At 39.0% G+C, this 26,376-nt stretch overlaps 1 protein-coding gene across 3 annotated transcripts in view; it reads right to left on the bottom strand.

Annotated features, from left to right (window-relative positions):
• Nucleotides 1-13,533, bottom strand: part of znf407 (zinc finger protein 407) — a 138,406-nt gene extending 124,873 nt beyond the window's left edge. For 2 of the 3 annotated variants that reach the window (XM_086154599.1, XM_086154601.1), the window contains exons 1-4: nt 13,467-13,533; nt 10,604-11,243; nt 6,971-9,181; nt 74-188 (exon numbers count right to left, since the gene is read on the bottom strand). In XM_086154599.1, coding sequence (XP_086010725.1) covers nt 74-188; nt 6,971-9,181; nt 10,604-11,180 — 2,903 coding nt within the window. In that variant the 5' untranslated portion in view covers nt 11,181-11,243; nt 13,467-13,533. Of the gene's footprint in view, nt 1-73; nt 189-6,970; nt 9,182-10,603; nt 11,353-13,466 lie in introns of those variants that run through there. The other variant, XM_086154600.1, reaches the window with a different exon arrangement.
• Between the last annotated feature and the right edge of the window lie 12,843 nt (nt 13,534-26,376).

Here is a 26,376-nt window from a genome sequence, read left to right as displayed (position 1 = left end):
ATCTCGAAGGGACGGGACTCCATATTCTGTCGTTGCTTATTTGTGACTATATGATTTTCATCATTTAACTCACCCACAGATGTCACATTTGTACTCTCTCATGCCAAGGTGCCTCTTCACGTGGTTCCTGGCATCTCCCAGCTGAGCGGTCGCAAAGTTGCAGATCTTACAAATGAAGGGTTTAGATCCTACAAAACAAAATATCGAGAGTTCATAAGCGATAACGTTTTCAGCACAAAAATAATATTGCATTATCTGCAGAAACTCGCTTTTCCAGCATAGATTTCTCAGTAGCTCACGGTGAGGAACGATATTAGTTTTGAGCTTGGGCTTCAACCGAATTCACGCTCGTAAACTGACTTTATCACAGTGCAGTTTACTGAATTATAAAAGCGATGCCCCCTCTGTAGTCCCTGAAACAACTAAAGTCAAACCCCAAGGGCCAGGTATCTCTTTTACCTATCCTTGTCACTCTCCTTCATCCGTTACCTCCTCTTCCTTTGCATGTGGATGCGTAAATTGGATTCCAAAGGTCAGGGTGAATACGTAAATCAATTCTGTGTGTGCTCACTACCTACTATTCCATCATTAAAGCACTAATCACTTTGGCAGGCTTCGCAGGGAGGTTTCTCCCTAATTATTGTCATTAATAAGTCCAGAGGGCGGGTTGCATTTGAGAGAGTGGCAAATCCTGTGCCTGCCATCCGTCATTTAAGAGTAGAGCGGCGAGGGCTGGTGCTGCACTGCTCGCGTGATAAACAGTCCGTCCACTGGCTGATTTCGAGGAGGGAAGTGATGATTCTAATTTAAAAAGCTGTCACAGCATTTACCACACTGTACCTAATTAAGGCAAATAAACATACGTGTTTGGCAAAATAAAAGATGTTTGGCTTGGCAGGCCGAGCCAGGTTTAGTCCAGCATCGCCAAATGCGACACTCCAATCTAAGTGGCATCCTGTTATGATAGCCACGTACACATTTTGAGCAAACCCCCCCACCCCTTTCTCTCCAAGTGAATATCCCAAGACATCTTGCAATATTTATTCCAGGGGCAGCTGCTGATTTGATTAAGCACTTTGTGTAGATTACTAATTCGTTCATACACGGTTCACTTGCTGTGAGCTGGAAGTACGACACATCGAATTTTAAGCCGGTAACGAAGATCGAAAGGCAAGCCTGTGCTAACAAGGCCCATAAACACAGGGGGTAGGAGGGTCACATGGGCAGCAGCAAAGTCAGCCATGTCATTTAACATGTTCCTACATTCAGTGCACACATGCGCATGTATACACGCACACCAACACACGCGCTACACACAAAAGAGCAGATGAATAATTCCGAACCATAACTTCACATTTTGCCACATAGTTTTGTTCACATAAACCCTTCATGTCACTCCACATCCACAACACGAACACTGACAACACACTTACCATCACACCCGCACATCTCGATTCGGAAAAGCAAATTCAGCGTATGCATAGAGACATGGAGATTTTATTCACAAGACATAATCAACCATAAGCAAACAGAAGGAGAGACAATCATTCGCTCTCCTTCTCACTCACTCTAACACTCCCTCACGCTGTCTTACACACACACACACACACACAAACACACGTGCACACACACACACACACACACACAGCCTAAAGTTGAGGCGAGAGAGAGGCGTGTTGGGAGATGATTTGTCCAGATGGTTGGCTGAGTATAAGACATGGCAGAAAAGAGAGAGATGTAACGTCCCTCAGTTCTCACATCTTATCACATTAATACTCCACCACTCCACTTAAACAGCCTCTGCGAAACTGAAATTGACCATCAATGCAGTGTCATGTTAAATTAATATTGCCATCCACACAGGGGCGGTGTGGCTTCCTCACATCCCAGATGAGACAGGGAATGACTAATTCATTTCCTGAGAGGAGAGAGGAACCTCATGCAATGTTTCACTATGCACACACTCACAATGTGATGTCTTGAGCCTTACACATGACACACACGCCTGTCAGACCCACTTGCATTAACCTTCAGGTTTGGAGGCAGGATGAAATACATGAGACTTTAATAAACAAATGTTTGCAGTGTTAAATCTTGTCATAACAAGCTAATATAAGGTTAATAGTTGTTTTCCTACCTGTATTAAAACTATGGGGATAAAGATAATTGGGCTCCCACAGTGTTGGAGTGATGAAGTCAAAATTATTTTCATTGCGGATCTAATCACAGAAGATACTAACATAATTAGAAGATGGATAATAGAGTTCTACAAGTAAAAGACCATGTTCAGTATACTTAAAAAAAATTAAATGATGAAAAAATACAAAAAGAATAGAAAAATGTTGGGACAAACTGTTGTCCCAAACTTAGTTTGCTCCTGATCTAGCCTTATCTGTACCATTTTAAGTGGTTCTCCTACGCCTGAAGCAGGTACCGCTTGCATGAATAAATATAATTTATACCAAGTGATGTGACTATTCAAGTCTGTCTGGTCCCATTGTACTATAAAATTTTGTCGGCGAGGGAGCCGACAGAATTCAGACAAAACACCTCTCACGTCTCATTCTTCACAAAACTTTCCTAATGCATGATAAGCACAATGCTCACAAGTTAGAAAAAAAAGAAAGATCAGAGGGAAAAACAGAAATTAGCAAAAGGGTTGTCAGGGAAGCATTTTTGAGATTTACTTTACATTTATCTTTCAAAATGCAGGGTGCATCCAGTGTGTGAATGTGTGAGTTTGATCGTTGGTCTTCTCCTCTGAAGCATAGTCGGAAGTCAGGAGGCAGCTCGCCCCAGTGAAAAAGTGACCAATTTAGCCCAAAATGCAAATTACAGCCGTATCCTCATTGGCAAAACGCATACACGTATGCATGCTTCCTTTAAGGGACAAAGTGACAAATCTGTGTGCAGCCTCCCACAACAATCATCTGATTTCACTGATTAATCAAGTGAATAAAAAGTAGGGCTTAATTAAAAGCATCTGGACGTGCTCCGAGTTCAAAATCTGGCAGACCCCCACTATGTTGCTCCACAGGATCATAAACAAACTCCAATAATAAATGGCCGCCCCATAAAAGGTGTGTAATTCAATATGAAGAGGGAAGTTAAGTAATAATAACAAACTGGCATATGTTGTGAAAATGAAGAGAAATGGCTGCTTTCTACAATTAAGAATGGCATTAAAGAAAGCGGGGATGTAATCTCCTGAGCATAAATATAGTACACTTGAAAAAGAAGTAGACAGAAGAAGTAGGAAGAGGAAAAAAAAGTAGATTCACCGTCAGAAACCTCAGAATGTGCCCTTGAATTATTGTAATCTCTTTGGACCTCAATGTTACAACTTTCATTTTCTTAAGTAACCCCAGGTAAAGTGACCTCAATACTCAAGAATTATAGCATAAAGTAGAGGTATAAGTACATATACTGTTATTGAGATGAAAGTGGGTGTATTTCAAAGATGCTTTTTTTTCCCTAAAATTGTAACTCACAGCAATCAAATGTCAGCACTAAGCAGATCCGTGCTGGCACGCAAGGTGACAGGTATATCTACGATAAAAAGAAAAATGCGCAAGTTGTTTCATCAATTTGTTTCCTTCCTGTGAGCACCTGATGTATAGCTGCGGTCAAAAAGTTAAATGCAGCATTAGGTTTGAAATCATTTCCTAGTATTTTCTCAAATTCTCTTTCAACACTTTACACTACAGCATTACCATAATGTTCAGAGTACGGGTACATTGTAAATTTTCCAGATTGGCAACAGCACTTTAGAGAGAGATCAGGAAAGAAAAATGAAGCCAGTAAATAAGTGCATCTGATGTGATACAATTCTGGAACCTGTCTGTTGTAACTACTTCACCACCAAGTTTAAGGTCCCACTTTTTGAACATCATGAGCAAACCATTGCCAAGTACTGCATTACACAACCTTTGTATTATCACTCAACATCGGCTCATCATGGATATTGACAGTTCAGTTAGCACCTGTAATAACACAGAAGAGATGCATAAAAGGCTAGAAACGGGGCTAAATCAGTTTGACATCATAATCAGTGAACAGGAAACTTAATTGTCTTCCTGCACACAGCAAACGGGAGGACATGAGGGGGAAGAAAAAAAGCTATCAAGGACGGAATTGATCCTGCAGACATTCTTTCAATGTTTGTAACTCCATTCGTTACCCAAGCAGTACCCAGATATCCTCTGTCATATTTTTTTTTTTCCCAGAAGAAAAATGAGCACTCTTGAGATATGCTGCTCAGCAGTTGGAGACATGTAATCATGGTAAATGGACTGTATAATGTGTGCTGGCAGTGAATTTCGGACACAGTGACTTTATTAACAAAAATTATGTATGTTTCATCACCTATATCATTAAAATGCTGCACATGAAGATCACTTGAAACCTTTGACTGATATGAAATGTCAATTGGCTATATTTGAAACCACCTAAAGGTAGCGACGTGTCTGTGAAAGTTCTTAATCTCTGCAAATCTTGTCATGGCGACTGAATATATTTCACTTCTCATCTGAGAGGCTTCTTTAGTTCTGGAGAAGTGGCTTGAACTGAAGAAGACATTCAGATAAGAGGTGAAACGCCTTATTGTCCTCAAAAAGAAAAATAAAGTCCAGTTCCTACAGCAAGATTTAATATAGATTCACCAAAAGGTACTGTAAAGATTACCCATTTGGATCAAGTTGTTGGTATATTTTGCAAGGCCTCCATGTTGGTCCAACTCTAATCACAATGTTTAAAATTACAAAATGACATTATGAAGGTGAATGATGACAGCAACCCAAGTGCTGTGACACAGTTTGCATCCCCATTTGAAGAAAATTTAGTTTTTTTTCTCCCTCTTGGTCATTGGCAACCAAAACAGTGGTGTCCAACTTTAAAACAGATAATTCACTTCAAAACGGATATTTCTCTGAACTATTCCAACACGCTCCGAGTAGATTCATGGTAAAGCTGAGTTGGACATCATGTGTTGGAACTTTTGAATTCAAAATTTATATGGCTATCATTTTGATAAGACTTCAATTTGAAAAGGTGATAAATATCAACTGCTGGTACAAATACTTGCTTTCTGGTTTCTATAGATTTTGCACAAAGCCCTGAAGTTGTTACACATACAATCTGTGCTATTTGACAAGAAAAGTAAAATTGAGTAAAACTAAGCTATTCTTTTATATACATACATTGCTATAATGATAAATCAAAGCAATTTTTTCAGGCTTTTCAGAAAAGACTAAAAAAAATTAGCCATATGTTGAATAGTGAGTTGATTTAGTCAAAAACTATGTTTTTTTTGACAAAATGGCATGTAATTATTTAAGACGGTGACAACATTCATTTATTTTTGCCGGTTGTTGACAGTGCGTCAGCTACAAGAAGCAGTGAATACATTCCAGACTAAAAAACATTAAACAACATTTCCAGTAAAGCTTCAGTTTCATGTTGGGGTGGTTAATTTGTGCCCTTTTCACCAAAATGCCTTTATAGACATACGAGTTTTGAGTGAAAGCAAGATATTCCTTGTTCTATCGATTGAGGAAAGATTCAGAACATGACATCTGCTATTTCTGACATGGGCTATGTGACCTTGCTATGATACCACAATGCTAAGTCACCAAACTGCGAAAGAAACTATTCTTCTCATACATCCACTGAGACACATACTTGCACACACAGGGCGAGCACACAATTTGGACTTCAATTAAAGTCCCATTAAAGTTTGGCCAGAAAAGGGGGGCGTCCATTCACAGCAGAGGAGAGCATTTATTGATGGCACCCTCACATCTCATTCCTGCATTAACTTGATTTTAAAAGCAATTAATACACATGGTCAGGGAAAACTAACGGAAGAGACTATGTTCTTAACCTGATGGGCATTTCCCAGTCGAAGCCCTGAGCAGGGCGGCCCTGCTTTGCATTATAAATGACAAGATAAATCTTAATGGATTGAGGATAATCAGCTAGCCATGAAGGCTGACATGTACACACATTCACTACGCATACAAGTGCTCACACATATACACAACTATGGACATACAGACACAAGGGAAATTAAAGGCTTTGAATATGTCTGCATTGATTATTTTAAATTATTAGCCCACCTCTCTTTGGACCTCCAATGCTTTTAGCCTAAGCCTTAACACATTTACAGAGACTTATTGACTATAATTACAACTGAGTCTTGGTAATGGACACATCAATTATGAGTCGCACATGTCTCTGACCAAGCATTGCTCAGGGAATCCCAATCTGGGGTCCATTAGTGTCTTTTTGCTGGTCTGAAGCTCAATCAGTCTTTACCTTCACCTCGACTGAAACAGCTATTACCTGGCTAAAGTAGATAGTAGCTGTAACATTAGCCTGAGCTGCGCAACAGGAAAATGTATCAGTTCATCCAAAACTGGTTCCAAAAGGTCTTACAAGCACAATAATTACAGACATCTTAGCTTCCTTTTTGGATGTATACTTGGACGTCATAGAAAGTGGGATTTGACCCAAACATTACACTGAGGTGATGTTTGTGCATAGTTTACAGCAGGGCTCTGTTTGGAACGAGCCAAGTACATATATCGGTCATAAAGTGAGCTTTTCCCCACTGCCTGAATCTGATTCCAGTATCTACCTGCACTGTGAGAAGTTCCCAAATTTTTGTCTCATCGAGATAATTTGTTGACGTCTCTTATGCAAATTATATTTTACAACAACGTAATTATTTTCCTTTTTAAATTTCCCTCCAGTTCCATAACAAGCACAGCATCAGGAGAGAACACTGCTGTGTTACATATGGTCTCAAACCGTGACACATAAATTAAACTTTGCGTATCCAAAGGTGGTGGGATGAAAAAAAAAAAAAAAAAAAAAAAAAATGAAATGTCTGACCAAATTAGGACCCAATTAGGAGACTTGTCGTTACCCATACAAAACACCTTGTTAGGGAGTACATAACGATACATACCTGTGTGTGTGCGAATGTGTGCCAGGAAGGCCATGGAATTGCTGCTTTTGCAGACCTTGCCACAGTACTTGCACACATTGCCCTGGTTCTCCTCGCGCTCACGGTTGATCTGCTCTGTGTCCTCCAGCACATACTTGTTGACTTCCCTCAGAAGCTCTTCGTGTTTCTCCTTGATGTGAACAAAGAGATCTTGCTCTGTCGTGAAGCGGTCGGTGCATTTTACGCATTTGAAACTTGCTCCCCCTTCAGGAAGCTCCTCCACACTGTTCTGCTCATTGCGGAGGTGGGCAGCACTGGTCAGATGCTGATGCAAGTTGCTCTCGGTGTAAAATGACTTGCCGCACACCATGCAGTGGAAATGCTTCTCCTTGGAGGGGTGCTTCATTGAAATGTGGACGTTAAGGCCACTGATGCCATCCGCCATGAAGCCGCAGTCTTCGCAGCGTATCCGAGTGCTGTTCGTTTTGGGCTCATCTTTTGCCTTCACGTCCTTGTGTTTGTGCTTCATGACATGAGCGGAACTGCGGAAAGCAGACGGCGCCGATGATCCTCCAGTAAGGCATATCACTGCAGCCTCACCTTCCAGAGTTTGTTCCTCCATCTGGGCCTGTTCCTGTTCAGCAAGCCCCTTTATAGACACAATGCAGGCATCAAAGGGGAGGGCTTTGGACATTTGTATATCTATTTGAGAGGTTTTCGTTTCCTCATTTATCAGATCTCCCTGTTTACTGCCTTCTATCTGGCCTTCCTCTACAGCCTGTTCGGTTGTTGTTTGATGTTCTGCTGAGGACTCTTGGGGTTCAGAGAGTGCTGTTAGTCCTACGGGCTGGTTGTCTGCATCTGGTCCATCGTCAGAAGAAGAGGTTACACACGTCTCTGCTGCTTTCTTCAAATCAAGTTTGCCACCTGCCGGATGGCGGACAGGTGCTGCTGTGCGCTGATCTGCTGCTTGACTTTCATCTGAGCAGGATGCTGATTCTTCTGTTGGGCTAAGAGGTTCACATTCAGGATGACACTTTTGGCTGGCGTCCTCACTGACATCCCCCAGCTTCAATGGGAGCGGCAAAACTCTTTGTCCATCACTTCCTGTTGAGTCTGTTGGTTGGTATTTCTGACTTTTTTGCTTGTGCTTCTCTGTGTTGGCATGACGAGACATTTCCCTACTTGTTACAGCATAGTAGCTGCACGCTAGACAGACATATTCAAAGTCTTTGGTGTGCTTTCTCTTGACGTGAAGATGGAGGGAGGGGATCGACTGAGCAACAAAATCACAATGGCTGCAGGCATTAACGGAGTCGTATTTGCTTTGTTTCTGGTTTTTGTCTGACTGGTTTTGCTCTTCTTTGCTATGTTCTTTGGGGTCAGAACTATCTGAATCGTGTTCCTTTTCAGGACTCTGTGACGCTCCATTTGTTTCCTGGGTCTCTGTGCTCATAGGCTCTTGGGGTAATGGACTGGAGCAATTACTGATTGGGTTGTCACTGGCACACTCTTGTGCACGTTTTACGTGTTTCTTTGTAATACAGTGACGATCCATGTCACCCTTGGTCACACAGCTATAGTTGCACAAGGTGCAACTGTAGCCATATTCCTTACTATGTTTCCTGCGGACGTGGACACTGAGGTTAGTGGTATTTGACACTACCAAGCCGCAGTAACCACAGGTGGATGTGGACTCTTGTTTTGGTCTTCCTCTTTTCTTTTTGGGAGGTTCTAACTCTGAGTCTTCTTCTTTTAACACATCTTTACCATCCTCCAACACTACTTGTGTTTCATGCTGCTCTTTCTCTGTCATAGACATTTCATCTTCCCCAGCAGCCAACTGGGCCATATTATCCTCCTTATCTGTCCCACGTTCTGCTACATCTTTGCTTACCATCTCAACATATTCCTCAAAAGGAGTAGACTCAGTGCTTTTCTCCTTATTCTGAAATTGTTTGTGACTCTCTGAGGATAAGTGTGTCTCCATCCATTCAGATGAGGCTGAAAAAAAGTTACATAATTTGCAGCGATACCAGTCCAGACCTGAGTGCTTGACTTTAGCATGTTTCTCTAGTAATGCAGGGCTGCTAACCCTAAAATCACAATTTGCACACTTCAGCTGGAACCTGCTGAGTGCACGTTTTGGAGCTAATCGTGCTGGGATAGCTCTCACAGTACTTCCAGGCTCCTCTGCTCCCTCCTCTTCATCCACATTCTCATCGGGATCAACTGGAAGACAGTTTAAAAGACCACGTGTTTGTTCAGGGAGCAAATTGAAAATTACAGTTGAAAAAAACAGTTCAGAATGAAAGATTAAGTGAATCCCTATAAGTAATGGAAAGGTTATGAGCACCTCTGCCTAATATGACTTTCTAATCTTGAGAGTGGATCACACATTCATATGTAACATATATCTGACTAACATGTTTAATTATAGATACAGATTTCCTTGATGGTCTGCCATTGGAATAATAAAATAAATGAATGAATTCATGAACTTTTTGACACACTAACAATAAAGCACATTTGCCTTGTGTATTATTATGTACATCCTTAAATTTACAGGCCTAAAATTTGCATGTCTGTATAATTGTTATTGTCTAGCTTCAATATATGAATACTAAGTATCAGTAACATTTGATTTCAAGGTTGCAATTTTTGCACTTTTTTTTTTGTTTTCATTTGAAGGTAAAGTTGAATTGTCACATAGGCGTTTTTTGAAGGTTTGATTGTAATGAGGTAAGGAATTGATGTAATCAAGATATACTGATGACGTGAGCATAAGACATAAGCATGATAAATGGGCAGAAGTACATATGCCTTTTTTCAACCGTTGCAATGTTAGCTATGGTACGGAAGAAGGAATTTGCCTTCTTGCATCACTGGACTTTCTGCAGATTCTCAAACAGACCTCAATGACATCAATTGAGTTGACCCTCAATGTGTAAGAGTAACTTAGCAAAAAACATTGTGTGGCCCATTAAATAACTGCCATTTAAACAAGACATGTTGATAAAATAAATCAAACAAATTTGTGACCAGTTCATCTATCGACTAAAGGTCTAAAAAGAATCATGAAAAAATGATTTTATGAAGCATATCTCTTACTGACATTTTTAGGAAATGTGCAGTGTGTTTTTGCAATGATGTGTCGATGATAATTTGGGGATGGGATGGTAGCAGTCTTTATATGTGGCGGTCATATTTAACATCCACAGTTTACATTTGGTACCGTCAATAAATTTAACTGAATGTTGCTTTAAACAAAGTGGTCTATTTGGAGTGTTATTGATGACTCTTACTGGCAATTATAAAACTGCTGCTTTCCGAGTGATCAATATTAATAACTGTAAAAAATATAACTTTATCATAATGCAATTTAATAGATTTCATTCATTGTCTGTATTGGGTTTCATGCACTCAGGGTCAAGGTCCTGTCAGAGCCATTCAGAGATTTTCTTTTTTCACATTTAGTTTGTTATCTTTGTGTCTTAGATTTGTCACCTCTGTCCTAAATTTAACAAGAAACAAGGGATTGTTTGTTGTCATTGTTGCAGGATACAAGATTTTTTTTCAATGCTTGAGTCAGGACCCATTTGTAGAATGATTTCCACACTGCCTAGAATGGAATGTAGCAAAGCAAATACTTACAAGTGTACGGAGTGTCTTTGGTGTGGTATCTCTGAATATGCACATCTAGTGGAGACTTGTCTCTAAACTCATGTCCACAGTAGTTACAGGAATAAATAATCTTGGGTTTTGGTGTTCGCTTGCTGACTCTTCTCTCTTGAGTTGGGAACACCTCATCTTGCTTCATCTCTTTGTCTAATACCACATGCTTTTTCGTTGAACTCTTTGTGTTCATCAAATCATTTCTGGATCTCAGATCATCAAGATCAGGCCCTGGATTTGACTCAGGGTTTAGTTTAACATCAGCCGAGCTTTCTGTCTCCATGTCCATCTTCTGTCTGACTTCGCCTGGAGTCGTACAAGAGACGCCGTCCTCAACCGGTTTTGCAATTCGAGCTGTGTTCTCTGAGTTCTTTCCATGCTTTCTTGCATAGTGAATCTTCAGTGATCTTGGACATTTTGCCAAGAAGTCACAAACACTGCAGAGGACGACCACATCTTTAATCACAGGTGATGCTGTTTTTGCTTCTTCCTTTTTCCCACCACCAGGTACTTTGTCCTTGACACTCTCATCTCTGGATATCTCTGTATTATCCATTTCATATCCTGCTACAATTACGTATCTGTGGGGATCTTGGGTTTCTGGTATTTAATCCAACACCTGAATAAAAAAAAATAAAAAAAAAATGCATAAAATAATATAATATTTACATCTCCTATTACACAAACTTGTAAATGTGTGCGTAAACAAACTAACTTCATAAACTACATATGGCGCAGTTGATCAAAAGCTTCTGAGAAGTGGCTGATCCTGGACCGTTTAATTAAAAAAAACAGGCATATGTCGCCATCTAGTGACATCAGATAGTGCTTGACATACATAGACGGCAAGCTTGAGTCATTGCTGTTCATCAAAAAGAAACTGTTTTACATTATGTCCTTTTTGTCTGTCTGTATTTCTGTCTGTCTAGAGAGCCATCTTCCTATTTAAGAATACCCATGAAAGCTGGGCATCAATGACAAACTGTCTGTTTGAGTCAAAGTATTTGATTATCTGTAGTTTGGTATTGCTGTCTCAACAATTCTGTTGTGTTTGTTTCATGTTGTCTTTTTCTTTTAGGTTCAGTCAAATCTCTATCTCACTGTAAATCAATGAAAATCCATATTAAAAGATGTTATTATAACTTCCTGTCAACTTTTAGACAGATTGTGAGATCTGAATCAGTACGTCTTCAAAAACCTGAAGTTCCATTAGTGTCAGTATCAGGTCCTTCTATGGCAAAGATCTTTTGTGACAAGCAACTGCTTGGAAAAGAGGAAATTTTATCTTCATCAAAAGGTTACCATGGTGGCTAACTTGTACTTTAAACAAAGCAAATTGTGATATAATCAAAAGTTGTAATCTCCCTATCCTGAAGAGCGTTGCAGTCTAATCTATGGTGTTAAAACAGATGGTTATCATACTGTGTATATCTGCTCAAGAGCTAACAAACAAAACGTGTGCAAGTCTTTGGTACAGCAACAACTGCAATACTGTAGTACACCATTGGGTTTTCAGAGTGCGTAATCAAAAGTGTCATATCATGTTACAGTACATGTATATGTATATACCTCTAAAGTTTAATCGTGTATATGGTTCAGCATGTTCAGGTTGTAATCAGTTTATTTTTCAACAGGCAGTAAAGGTATGTACTGAACAAATAAAAAATGTAAAAATTAAAAAAAAAAAGTGTACATCTATTTCATTACCTAACAATAACTTCCAAAAGAAGCGCTATGATATATCTCCATTTCATCTCCACTTACGGCTAAGAAACTAGGTGAACGCTGCTGTCAATACTTGTGTTGTTTACGGATTAACCAAAAAACAAAATGAGTATTGCAGCATTTTTTATTTTTTAGTTTTAGTTTTCTTCATACAATAATGCAAAGCCAATTGTTCTCTGTCATTGTCGTCAATCATACGAGCTGTATAGCAATGGGAAATCACACAGGAAGTACTACCGTGTTGATTACCGCCATCCACTGCATACAGGCAGACCACAACCGCAAGAACAAGGGGAATACCACGTCTTTTTTTTAGTGTTAAACTAACAAATATAAAATGTATTTCATTCCTTGGGCAAGTTTGCATGGACGCCAGAAGACTAACTTCTGCTAGATCTGTATATTATCTCGTGTTAAATGGAGTTAAGTCCGCCGCTGACTGAACGATAAGACTTTCTATGCTAACTTTGAGCTACAACAATGCGCTGTAGATACAGCAAGCGAAGGTGGACGTGTATCAATGGGCACCGATAGAAAAATACAGTTGCATTACAAGACTCGATCTTATCCTGAGCAACGTTGCATGAGTATAAATGATTTGCTTGTTCTAGTAGCGAGTCCACGGTGCAACTAACGCTAGCTCCTAAGTAACGTAAAGTTGGCAATTTAAGGTTGACGATGCACTCGTCTAACAACAATGACACGTGAAATGACTCGAAGTGCAATGAAAAACTAATGCCGCGAGCAAAACATTCGCGGTATAGACCCAGATCTCCATCGCGCTTTACTGTAAGGGAAATATTTTATGTGGCTAACTTGCTAACTAGCAACTTGATCTTCGACAACTGTTTGAGATGCAGAAAGTGCAGCCAATAGAATCACAGCATCCGCTTAATCACCCAATCAACGCGGAGTGGGGGCGGGTCTAGGGTGCCCCTAGGCTTAGAAAACGACGGCATCAGAGAGGCCCAAAAAGGAGGCTAACATCGACCCCTGAAACGGTGATCTATTCTACTGGATCGAAGCTCGACGAACACCGAGACAACGGCTGACCGTCACGCTAGAAGGAAGTGCAATTATTACCGTCTAATGCTATGATGAATTAATAAAAACCTACCTTTAATTACGCGACTATTTCCACTGTCCGCGCTTTTTGCTGCTAGACACAAATGGCGTACCGTAGCATGAAGCATGCGTCACACGAATGCGGCCGCATTTTTTTTTACTGCGTCAGCTGACCCGGTCACGTGGTACATTTCCCTTCCGTGGGAAAAACAAAATAGTGAATGACAAACGTTAGGGTTTCTCACTGAAAATAGGTGATTTTTTTGTGATAGTACGACTCATAACTTATTGTAAAAGTTTGGAAATTATTCCTCAGCCACTCAGGGGTAATGTAGCTAAGTGTAAAAATGAAATGAATGGCTGAATTTCACAAAAGCCACAGTGAAATTCATCTAAAAAGCCAATCAAGCAGTGAACCGGAGAGGAATGACTAAATGAATGAATACGGAATCAATTCAGTCATTTTACCTCCAACGAAGGGTATGCATTCCTCTTTCATTTTACTTATTTTCATTATTTCTGGAACGTCGGAAATTTGTAGCATGGCTTACTATACCCTGCTAGATGCGAGACGAAGCATTGTTCTGAACTGAATGTACCTAAGGTGACAATAATGATAATATCATTTGTGGCATGAGTACTGTTTGGGTGTAACGCATTCCTGTTATCACTCTACATTCGTCTGTGCAATATGTCCACTTAGAATGAAATATTTTATTTATTTTACTTTTCAAAATATTTGGCCTGTGACAAATCACCACATCCATTTGATATCCAGTATTAGCCTGTGGAAATACTGAAGATGGATTAGTGTTTGGGCATTAATTGATTAAGTTGTCTGAGAGGTCAGGAGGTGATAAATGATACCGCCTGCAATGAATGCAGTTTACTTTCCAATAATTTTATTTAATTCATCACAGTCAAAATTATATGACACGGATGGCTGAAAACACACACACCCTCCTCGTCTCGCCCCCATTTTTCATTGTGATTCATCATTCACTTTTCTCAATTAGCTGTCCATTAAAAGAGGGGGGTGCAGGCTGTAGTCTTCACAGGCTTAGTCTCTTGTTCTATCTTTGTGCTAGTATTTCAACTTTTTTCCTATTAAAGTGAGCTCCAAATTGCTCCAGACTGCCTGCATGATGCATGCTATTCATTTTCCATTTACCTTTAAGTCATCACTAGTATACAGTATATTGAAGCTTGCTTTATCATCTGTACAAACCAGTTACATTAGCTCCTGTGGCAACTCTGAATACATTATTCATCATCATTATTATTATTATTATTACCCAGCCTCTAATTCAAAAAGGCAGACATTGTTTTATTATAGAAATTAATCATAAACAACTACTTGTTACTGTGTGCATTGCTGCATATAAAGGGGGCTTTAAAGTGTGTGTGTGTGTGTGTGTGTGCGTGCGTGTGCGCGCGTGTGTGTAAAACAATAACTGCATCATCCCCCCTTTTCCAAATTTTTCCATTTAATGACATTTAAAAAATGACTTCCCTGATTTGGGAAGTCTCTATGATTTGATAGTCAGGGATGTGGATGGTGAATTACTGTGCGATAGAAGACCAGAATGAAAAGAAAGGTGTACAAGACAGTGGTGAGACCAGCGTTGCTGTATGGGCTGGAAACAGTGACAATGACGAAAAGACAGGAGGCAGAGCTAAAGGTCGCAGAGATGAAGATGTTGATATTTTCTTTAGGAGTGACCAGGATGGATAGGATCAGGAATGAGTCCATCAGAGGAACAGCACATGTTAGATGTTTTGCAGAGAAGGTCAGAGAAGCCAGACTGAGCTGGTTGGGTCATGTACAGAGGAGGGATAGTGGACATATTGGTAGACAGATGCTGGAATTGGAGCTGCCAGGCAGGAGGTCTAGAGGAAGACCAAAGAGGAGATTTATGGACATAGTGAGAGAGGATATGAAGTTAGTTGGTGTGAGAGAGGAGGATACAGAGAATAGTGTTAGATGGAGTAGGTTGATTAGCTGTGGCGACCCTTGAAGGGAACAGCAGGAAGGGAAAGATGAAAGATGTGAATTGTGAATGAACACAGAGGGCTCTCACATGACATGACATATTCACAAGGGATTCTGACGTCACATAGTCGGTTGTTTTTAAAACTACATTTGTCATACAGGTATGTAGGCACAAGTTAATGATGATGTCACAGTGAGTGGGTTTCAAAGTGTGCTCTAAACAAGATGTGATGTAACATGGGTCTTTATTATGTCATTCAGGGAACCAAGGCATCCCACTTGAGTTGTATCAACAATGATAAATAAGAAAATCCGAACCTTTTAGGTTTGTGAATGACGATTACCATTAATATTTCTTCAAAACAGATCAAATTGCACACGCCAGTGGACGTGTCCATAGGACCCCGGAAAAACGCAGATGCCAGAAATGTGACTCGAACACCTATAAAATATGAATACATCCAACAAACCACCCCCACACCTAAATTCCACGACCCATTTTCTCATCTTCAGAAAAGTCTCTGGAATGTTACATTTACTATTTGTTAACATTATTGGCAATTATTATGGTCAGCGCACGTCTGCATTTTTTACATTGTCTTCTAATTTTTTAATTTTCCCCAAAAGGTTCTTCTGCCTTTAACATTGTAATTTGAAATGCAGTCGCCCTAAAAGGGAACTCAGTCATTCCTATAATAAAAATAACTCACTTGGACACAGACCTCTATTTTGTATCGTAACAAATTTCACTTGACCTCATTGAATAATGTGATGCAGTCAGTGGCGCAGAGGGGGCATTCTTAAAGACTTAAAAACCAAATAACAGAATTCACCTGCACTTCCATTTAGCTACATTAAAACCTAGGCAAAGTCCACAACTCAAGAAGACTAGATAGCTATTTCAGTAAATAAGATGAGAAAAAACATTTCTGTGGGTGTTCTCCGTTTTCCAGCTCATGGTTAATTCTTGTCAAAGTCTTGTTGTCGTGACGAGAGAAAAATAACTGTGCTATTAATGGCTTCTTTGAAATAAGAAAGTACAGTATCACCAGTTTATTCATTCACATATACAGAGGGATGGGCACTTTTAAAAATAGTTTCCATAGAATTGCAAGGAACAACTGTCTTTCAATCCCAAAGCATGTTGTTAAAAGAGCGAAAATATAGTTACCTTTAAAAAAAAAAAAAACACAGTGCTTTTTTTTGCTGTAATATTAATCGAAATAACTCCTACATTTCTGATATAATTTCTAGTTATTAAGATGCAAGTGTTTGATACAGTGCCAGTCACATATCCTCACTGCTCAACCAAATTTACCACAAGTGCTGCAAGAAGCACTGCACATTACATTGGTGTTTTTGAAGGGTAAGAAGGTCAAGGGGAATCGGGAACGTGTGAGGCTGTTCATGGAAGAACAGAAAAAGGCAAGGGTACAGGGAAAGATGACTCCGGTGTCATAGGAGGACTGAGAAAAAGAAATAAATGTTGAAAAGACATTTCTGGTTTGTTTCTTTTGTTTTTCCACTCAGACCTGTCCAAGTGTGCGTTGTGTAAAAAGGCTCTGTTATGTCACACTCACTTTGATATGTTTTTGTGTTGGCACAAACATAAACCCTAGTTATCTCCCTTATTGCACACTAGTTAGTTTTGGCAACTTTTTAACTGACTAGATACACCCCCGCCAATTACTGAAAACAACTGTGCGAATCTGTAGGGCCACAAATAATAGGTGATTATTACCCAAGCGTCAGTTTTTATGATCTGTTTGTAATCCATCCAGTGGGCTGTCAAGTTGCTGAAATAAGTAATGGAAAATCGGGATGCAGCCTCTCGCAGGAAATGTGTCCTCACACCTCACTTCTGTTGTATTTGGCTTTTATAAACTTTGTGTGTGTAAATGCCTTGTCAACACACCCCACTAGAGGGAGCAATGATCACATTTCTTACACTGCCCACAGCTTCACCTCTCAACAACAGCTGCTAAATGTGTGTATATATGTTGCTAAGGCAACCATCTGACACACATCTTGCAAGAAGCAGTTTCCACAAAGCCAAGACCTTTCGCCAAAATGTGATAATGCTGTAATAATGTTTCAGCGAATAGACTTACAGGGAGGGAAATGCGCAAGTACAGCACAGTGACGTTAATGATCTTATTGTCTGAATTTCCACTACCATCTGAAATAGACTTCTGTGGCTGGGAGATGAGGAAAAGCATTTACTGATGGCTTTTCAGGTAATGACAAAGAGACAAAACAAACCAGGAAAAATTTGTGTTTTTGATGACTCCTTTTTGAATAGATATCATATAGAATAAATAAAATAGATAAGTAAAATATTAAACTAACACAGCTGTTTTTAAATACAGAGGTTTAAAGTAGGTGAGACTGATATTAAGTGTCAAATTGAAACTGTAACAGGTAACTCAAAGCTCTAAGTGAGATCTCACCAAATTGAATATATACCTTTGATGAACCTGTTTTTTAATTTGACTGTAATATTTTTCAGCAAATGTAAGTGTAAGCCATATTACTGACAACACTGTTGTGTCCACCATATGGCAAACATTATTCTACTGATATAAAGAATTAATGATTTGGTGGAAGTGGAAATTCAACCACTTTCTGTCCAGACAACAGGAAACCGCGTTACATTTAAGAGTCTAGAAAAACACATTTCATACTGTATATCCACACCCAGCCTCTACCTTCTAAACACTGTTGTACTACATTATGAATAATACTTGCCCCCATCCTTTTTTTTTTTTTCTTTTTTTTTTTTTTTGTAATCTATGTATTCCTGCAGGGATTTCTCATTCATTGTTGTAACACCGATTGACAAAGACAGCAAAGTCACTGCAATTAGTAGGTTTTTTTTTAACACAATGGAAGGCTTTAGCAATGAAAAGAATACATGACAATGCTGTGTCTGTTAGTGTTCTTTGTCACTTTAGCTTCTGGGCTAAAACTATCATTCCACAGCTTAAACTGATTGTAAATCTTTTTACCCTGTCTTAACTTCCCTTCCACAGTAAATTTCAAACTAACTTCCCTAATCCGCGCTACTACTGTTGTGACATTTTCTTCGCCCAACATTTTGTACGTCTCGATAAAACTCCTTTCTATCTTAAGATCTGAAAGTGAATTAAATGTATGGATGATTGTGATAAAATGGGACATAAGAAAAGGGAAATTTATGTATTGTAAGAAAAAAAAAACTTTGAAGACCAGAACAGATTTTTTCACTGCTTTTTGGCAAAAAAATAGTTATGATAAGTAAAAGTACAATGTAAGATATTCCATCATCGCCATAACCGTGGTCTCAGAAGAACATGGATTCCTTTTGCCTCGGGGTCAGGTTTTAGCACAGCACCTGCTGTGACGGGAGTCCAATCAGTGAGAGGCAAACATGGCCACAGGTTTCACAGGAGAAGGCCTCCGACGAAAGGAGGACGGAGTGTGTCCTGACTTGTTGCGTTGGTTTAGATGCGTTGGGCAAGGAACGGTTCATGTGAGAGTCTTCCACTGCTGAGTGCCTTTCACCACCGGGTTCAGGGCCGGGCAGAATCTTCTAAGGAACTCAAGATCTTGCTGACGGATGTCTCTTTAGCGAAGTTGAGGACCGCCAGTTCGATTAATGTCCTTCGTAATTCTTCCACCACCCATCTGCTGGACACGTGTGAGCCAACAGAGGTGGCGCTGCATGTTGTATTCAGTCTTGCCGGTTGATGACGATCATGCACCTCGAGCAGCATAGATGGAAGGTGTTCAGGATAAGGATGCTGACATGACTCGTAGTCTCCGGTGTAAATTTGTAAATGGTGATTGATAGAGGATGATTCTGCATGTTATTTCATTGTCTTCGTTTTGTTAAGGCTAATGGCCAGTCCAAATTCCTGGCATGCGTGGGTGAACCGCTCCACGAGGGTTTGTAGGGGTCCCTGTGAGTGTGCCACTCATTTATTGACAAATGATAGATCATTTTGGTGAATTAATTGGGAGAAGCTAATTATCTCACCACCTTCCCACCCTAAGGAAAGGTTTGAATCAATCGTTATTTGAGTTTGGATAAGATAATCACAGATGTTTGAAAGGCGATGCAATTTTCTGCACGTGTCTGCAATTGTGAGGAAAACAAAACTGGTTCTTGGACATTTCTTCAACAATTAAACAGAACTGGGTGGAGTAGAAAGCATGAATCCCTCCCATTGTTTCTTCATGATTTCAGCTCACTTCTCCTGCTACTTGCAAGCCACAAGAATGTAATCAGTAACCTGGTGTGTGGAAAAATCACTTACAAGGCTAAATGACTGATTGTTTTCATCATTACAGGCATTTGTTTCATAATTATCCTTGCTTTGGGCCCCTTGTATTAAACATTAAAGATTTGACAGATTTCTTTTATTTTAAAGCAGGACTAAGTACATTAAACAATACAACCAAAATGTGCTACCTTTCATTCATAACATAATAGAGTGCATCAGAATATTGTGGACACATTTAATTACTGTGATTTTGCAAAATGAGACATTGAAAGAAATGTAAAATGCGTAGAGAATTGCTCAACAGGAGAGCGTGTTGTTAACATGACCAGGAAATTATGTTACTTTTCATCTAAACATCCTCGGGGCTGTGGCTTAAGAGAGTGACTGCGTATTTCAGCAGTCAAACAGCTGTAACTTAAATCTCAGTGCCTCCTAAGGCCCGCCCAAAGAGAAAAGAAATGACGTAGAGAGCCGTTTCAATCTCTTGCCAGGTGTTCATGATATTGTCCTCATAATTCTGCCTTAATTCATGTCTTAAACTCACTGGTAATTATCTGAACATTGAAAACGCTACAGCCTCATGCCACATTAGGATGAAAACATCCGGGGCCACTATGAGTGGTTAGCACTCTCCTCCGACTAATCCCAATCATAAAAATGTCTTTACAAACATTTCTTGAACATATATCTCACGGTCATTGTGCTTCTGTGGTTTTGTTTCGCATAAAATAACTGTTCAACCCCTCCTCCATACACCAACACCACCACTGCGGGGCCCGACCCAGATGTATATATCGTACACCATTACTTTTTGAGTTAGTTTGTATGTAATGAAATTCTCAACTCTTGGTCCCAGCATGGCGAATTTGTATTGTTTTCCCACAACCTGGCTGTTGTAATCTCCTACATATGAAGTCCCGGGATTTAGTTTGGGTTTTTATAGCAGTCGTAATGCTGAGGGGTGAGCGTTCACGTGTCGGAAGGTGATTACGGTGTCATGACGTACACGAGTGTTAGACCCAAGGAACCATCTAGGTAGTGCCTCCCCTACACAAGGACCAACCGGAACACAAACTTGCGTTCCTCCTCCCTTGCAAAGACACACACATGTTTGAATATATCAAGTCTCACACTTCACAAGCAAGTTCAAACACATGATTCTCGGTTAATGGCTCTTCGGAGTTAAAGTGTGTTTAGGCTGTGCTACAGACCTTCAAGAGCGTATGTTTAGAGAGCTATCTGCAGAACACAGCTACATTTCACCGTGAGTCAACGAGCCGAGAGACAGTGCTCGTGTTTATGTTTTCACGTGTGTGTGATTTGTGTGTGTGTGTGTGTGTGTGTGCGCGCTCCTGCATACACAAACTCATGTGAGATAGGAGCCGTTCAGCCATTGGATGCTGGATTGATTTTTATTAAGAAACTAAATCAATTAATGTATTGATGATGACGTGTGAAGAAATAATACAGTTGGTGGGTAAAAAACCTGTGAAAGAAAAAATGTAAATGCTCTTCCATAAGGTGACCATTACATACCCTGTCTGGCTTGCAGTGCTGTAATAGTATGCATGCATAATTTGCACCAATAAATCCTTAGTTTTTCTATTACTTCTGCAAAGGTGATAGTAAAATCGGCAGTAGAATGTGTTGCTTCTAATGGGAAAATGCTGTGATGAATTTGCATTCCAGTTTCAAGCTGCTCTCTCTTGATATTAGGTGGGAATACTTAGAAATAATCAGCTGCGGTGAGTCATGGTGCTGCATTCCATGGATTACGTGTTCGGTTGTTTGATGTTGCATTATTAAGTGTTGCTGTAGTGTCAAACAGGTGCCTTCACGGTTTCCATATTTCTTTCTTTCTTGTTGCATGTGAATTGTCACGGCATTTGAGGCACCACTCCTCTACGTGCATACATGTGATGCATGAAATGACAGATGGCCAGCATGACATAAATAGTGTTAATTTAAATTGTACATGGTCAGTTGGGAAGTCCTTGCATTGTTGAAATCTGTTTCGACCCGTGGAGCACTGATCTATGCAATAGGCTCTTGCAGTAAAGAAGAATCCATGCCAAATATTCTGGCGTGCATCAGGATAAGGAGGAGAAAAGTAGGATGTCATTAAGCACGGGAAGATGGATGGGTCTTCCACAGTGTCCATAACATCATATGTTGAATTTAGCAAGACAGGGAGAGTAAGGCAAAAGCCTGCTTTGTGGATACATACTTTGTGGTAGAAATAGAAGGAATTGGGACTACCCTGTATTTTTTGTATGTATGTATGATATTGCAATTATACAAAAGCAACCACCACTAGCGACCAATGTTAATAAAAACAAAATGTCAAATTGTGAGGCAACACATACTAGAAACTGAACGTTTTCTCAATTTCCATGAAAATCCATATATCCTGTGTAATTCATTCGCATCACTACACTCAAGTATAATTACATCTTTATCCGAACTCTAAGCAAACATCAAAAGGTACTTAGGCCACCTTAGACTTGAGAAAACCTCTTAAAAAGACCCTTTTAATACAAAGGGGAAGAAAAACTGATGAAACATCAGGAAGAGTTACTCCTCTCTCAGGTGCGCAGACAAACCTAAGATACCACAAGACAACAGCATATTTATTCTCAATATCAAACTTCAATTGGATATATGTAAAACTATATATACTATAAAGTATATTGTATATTTGGCTTCATCTTAGGCAAGATACTGGATCAAAACACAGCTTTGCTTGTTATCAGAGCCATATGACATTCTCTTAGCTGTGGAGATTTGGAAGAAAAGGGATCACATGACATCAACTCAGCCAAGTCCCTAGAAGGTAGATTGACTCTTGACTGAAGCCAAAAGCAATTATTGTTACAAGTGTTCTCTGAGGATTGCAGAATTTCCCAAAATAAAGACAAAATGCAAATTAAATAGAATAATCAATTTTTAATGTAAGAAAATTTAGAATTGAAAGTCCCACCATCAGCACAATTAAAAATGAAAACTACAACTATAACAGTAAAATTCCAGAGACATATTTAGCCATACGTCCTCAGCACCTATCTCTCAAAGGATTTATTTTCTCCATTATTTGAGCACAATTTTTTAATATAAATACCTCAGTCAACCAAAACATTCAGCTTACACTGACAATTTATTTCCATGGAACTCAAATGCAGTTGCTCGTGGTAAAGATTTTATCTGACGTTTGCAGGGATAACAGGAAGATCTACCAGTCAGCGGCCATTGTTTCAGGATAAAGGCAAGTATCCCATGGATATTTATGTATCAATAGCTTCTGAGAAAAATTCTCCTGATAAAAATATACAGGGTTTTTCTCCCAAAACCACTCGCCATTCCTTAATAAAAAGAAAGCCCTCATTTTTATCTTCTGATTTTATTTACTCTTTGCCCTCACTCAAATCACATACACAGAGAGAGAAACGCTGCAATTCAATCACCAAGCTCTGACCTACATCAGGAAAAAAAAAGTTGAGTTTTTGAAAATCCCTTTATCCAAACACTGGGATTGAACAAGAATCATTCAAGGAACAATTCAAAAAGAATGGAAAAAAAGAAAGAGAGTGAGAGAAAGAACCCCAAAATGAGTGCTAGAAGCCTTAATGTAGAATCAGCAGGTGACACTGATACCATTTGCCCAGTAGAGTGAGAGAGAGCAGGGGTTATTTTCCCAAACAGATTTAGTGTTAGGTTGATGGAATACTGAGGGTTTAAAATGTTACTGAGCTTTTGGGAACTCACTAGACCCATGGATTTGAAAGAAGAAAAGAAGGACCATTGTTTTTGGCCAAGGGTTATTTGTGTAAAATCTTTAGATGTTACTGACAAATGATTCCATTGTGAAGCATTACATATAGCGGAGCATATATTGGACTAAACATAGATACAGTTGTAACATATAAAAGATATCTTTTCAGGGGGAACATTGATTTATTTATACATCTATTTTTCCTTACAGATTGGTAACCTACTTCTGTTTTTGCACTCTTGAAATCGTCATTCTGAGCAAATTATAATGCAGAAACCAACTGAGTATCATCGTAGTTTTGGATGGTGTTACACCGGGAACATCCAACAGTTATTGTGGTAGCTACTGTTTAAACTATGTAAAAGATAGCCTTTACCCAAACTTCAAGCAAAATGAGAAATATAAAAGAATGATGATAAATCTACATTTTTTTTTTGTTGGCTCATGTTCGCATTTATGGATTGTTGCAAAATAGGTGTGTAAATGGAGGGGCCAATCCCAGCTGACAGATGGTGAGAGGTTGGGTACACTGATCCAGGCAATCATGGGTCAGAGAATACAGAAAGACCTACAACCATTCACTCTTTAACATCAGCCGCACCTGCAGACAGTTTTCAGTTAATGTACTGCATGTGAGGCTAGAGAGCTAACCAGGTGAATTTGCATTTTAAATCACAGAGAAAATGGATGTAAACCACTGGAAGTATTCCCTTCTAGCAACATCCCTGTTAATCTTTGAGTCATTGGACTGAAGAAGGGGCATGTTTGCTGTAAAGTCAGTGTCTTTAAGAATCCACTATACTTAGTTTAGTTTTAATTTTTTAGTTTTTAATGAAGCTTTCTCATCACTTCCATAAAAGCCAGTTCCGTGAAATAAAATGATGGAATTTGTATCTCTATATACTTAACAGAGAACACATTGACTTAATACAATAGCGATTGTCCTTTCCCACATGGGAACTCCACCTATCAGCAGCCAAAAAAAATAAATTCACACAAGTTTTCGTGCCGTTGCGGATTTGAGCAATAATACGATTGCAATGTTGTTGTTTTTTGTTGTTGTTTTTGTTGAGTGTTATAAAATATCTTGACACTGAAGAAAAACAGAAACATTGGGTTACGTAACGGATGGGATTTGATGAATAACTTGCCTTTTTTTTTTTTTTTTTTTTTTTTTACAAACTCTTAATCAGCCTTTGTTTTAAAAGTATTTCAACAGTCTTGGATGACAAAACTGCTTTATTTCCAACTCGGAATATTTGAAACATAGAGTTCATGTATTTTTATCACCAAATTTGTCAGAAAAAATATTTTCTTGTAATCCTTAATGGAAACTGTACTAACATCAGATCAAATGCACAATTCCCACATCCAGGACCAAATAAGGTTAGAGCAATACGTTTCAAATTATCAATCAGTAAAATTAAGTAAAATATATTATTCAACTCAACATATAGTAAGAAAAATTCCCACAGACAGAGAACATTCCAGACGGATTTTTCCTGGTTTGTAGACTTTGGAGATGAGCGAGTCCTTGGGGAATGAACAGTAAGCAGACGTGCACATGTTGTTTGACTGGTGAAAGAAAGAATGTGGCTTCCAGCCACCAATGTTAACACATCTTTGTTCACCCCATGCAGTACCTATCAATTTCAAGCTGTAAGAATTAATGTTATAGTTTTTCAAAATTGTGTATTGTTTTTTTTGTGCATTTGTCATCTGCAAGTGACCAGCTTGAAATACATGCAACAAGTATTAAATAATCAATGACCACACCTAAAATCATTTTAATTATATATATGGCCACACCCTGGATGGTTCGGGAGGTTAATTTAAATCTTTACAAATTCCTTTAGATGAGTTACAGTCTGGATATACTGGTAAATGTTGTAGATGTGTTCATCTCTCTCTTATTCTCTCTCTCTCTCGCTCTCTCTCTCTCTCTCTCTCTCTGTATATATATATATATATATATATATATATATACATCTGTGTCATAATGAAAATGTCTTTATGTTCATGTGCACAGTGTGCATTTGGATCAAATGGTAATTATAATATCTTTCTTCCCCATCAGAGGCAACAGGCTTGAATTGTGATTTCAATTTGGTTTGTTAAAATGCACTTTAAAATCTGTTGTTTATGAAATCTAGTTTTAAAAAAAAAAATCTACAATTGAGACAAAAGCCCAAATGTGATGCCAAAGCGTAATTGTGGTATTAAACATTTTTATATATTGATTGACACATGATTTTTCAATTTGAACACTCTAGTGGCTGCACATGTAAGGCACAGATTACTTTTGTTCAATGGGATTTATTGCCAGATGTTAAATACAGTACATGAATTGTTTCCTTAGCACAGATGAAAGTGGGGACACTGAGTCCTTAAAACGGTTGTGTGTAATAAACCCCAAAAATATGTTAAACTCAGCATAGAGCTGATAGCAGCTGTTGTCAGGTGACTTTGCTTTGCAGTAAATAACGTTAAAATAACCCAAATCAGAAAATTGCAGTTGTAGTATTTGTTTGAACTACATACCCAGTCCCATTTAACAAAGATTTCAGATCACATCTGCGATGTGCAACATACACCTACCCAGTTTTCATTTTAAACAGATCATGAAGAAATGTAATAAAAGTTTATAAGTAAAAAGGCATAAAGCTTCAGACTACCCTCAAACTCAGTGACTTGGAGTAAAATGACATGGGGAGATGTTATGTCTCATAAAGTTTAAGTGAGATCTTGTTTTATGTGTGACAAGACTATTCTGGTGGCTTTTTTTTCCATTTTCTCACAGATGCTCTCTCTTTATTGTGTGTGCTTTGGGCGTGTTACAATTTCTACTGAGCTGCTTGTATGGCGAAGAGAAAATGTCCTGGGCTCTAGGGAGGGGATGCACTTGAGAAGGGTCTTTTCTGAAATGATACACATG

This window comes from Fistularia commersonii, chromosome 11, assembly GCF_037954325.1.
Source record: "Fistularia commersonii isolate RoL2024-O1a breed Wild chromosome 11, RoL_Fcom_v1.0, whole genome shotgun sequence".
Taxonomy (NCBI): Eukaryota; Metazoa; Chordata; class Actinopteri; order Syngnathiformes; family Fistulariidae; genus Fistularia; species Fistularia commersonii.
Note: the sequence above shows the minus strand (reverse complement) of the source record. Positions and strands in the feature narration are given on the sequence as shown.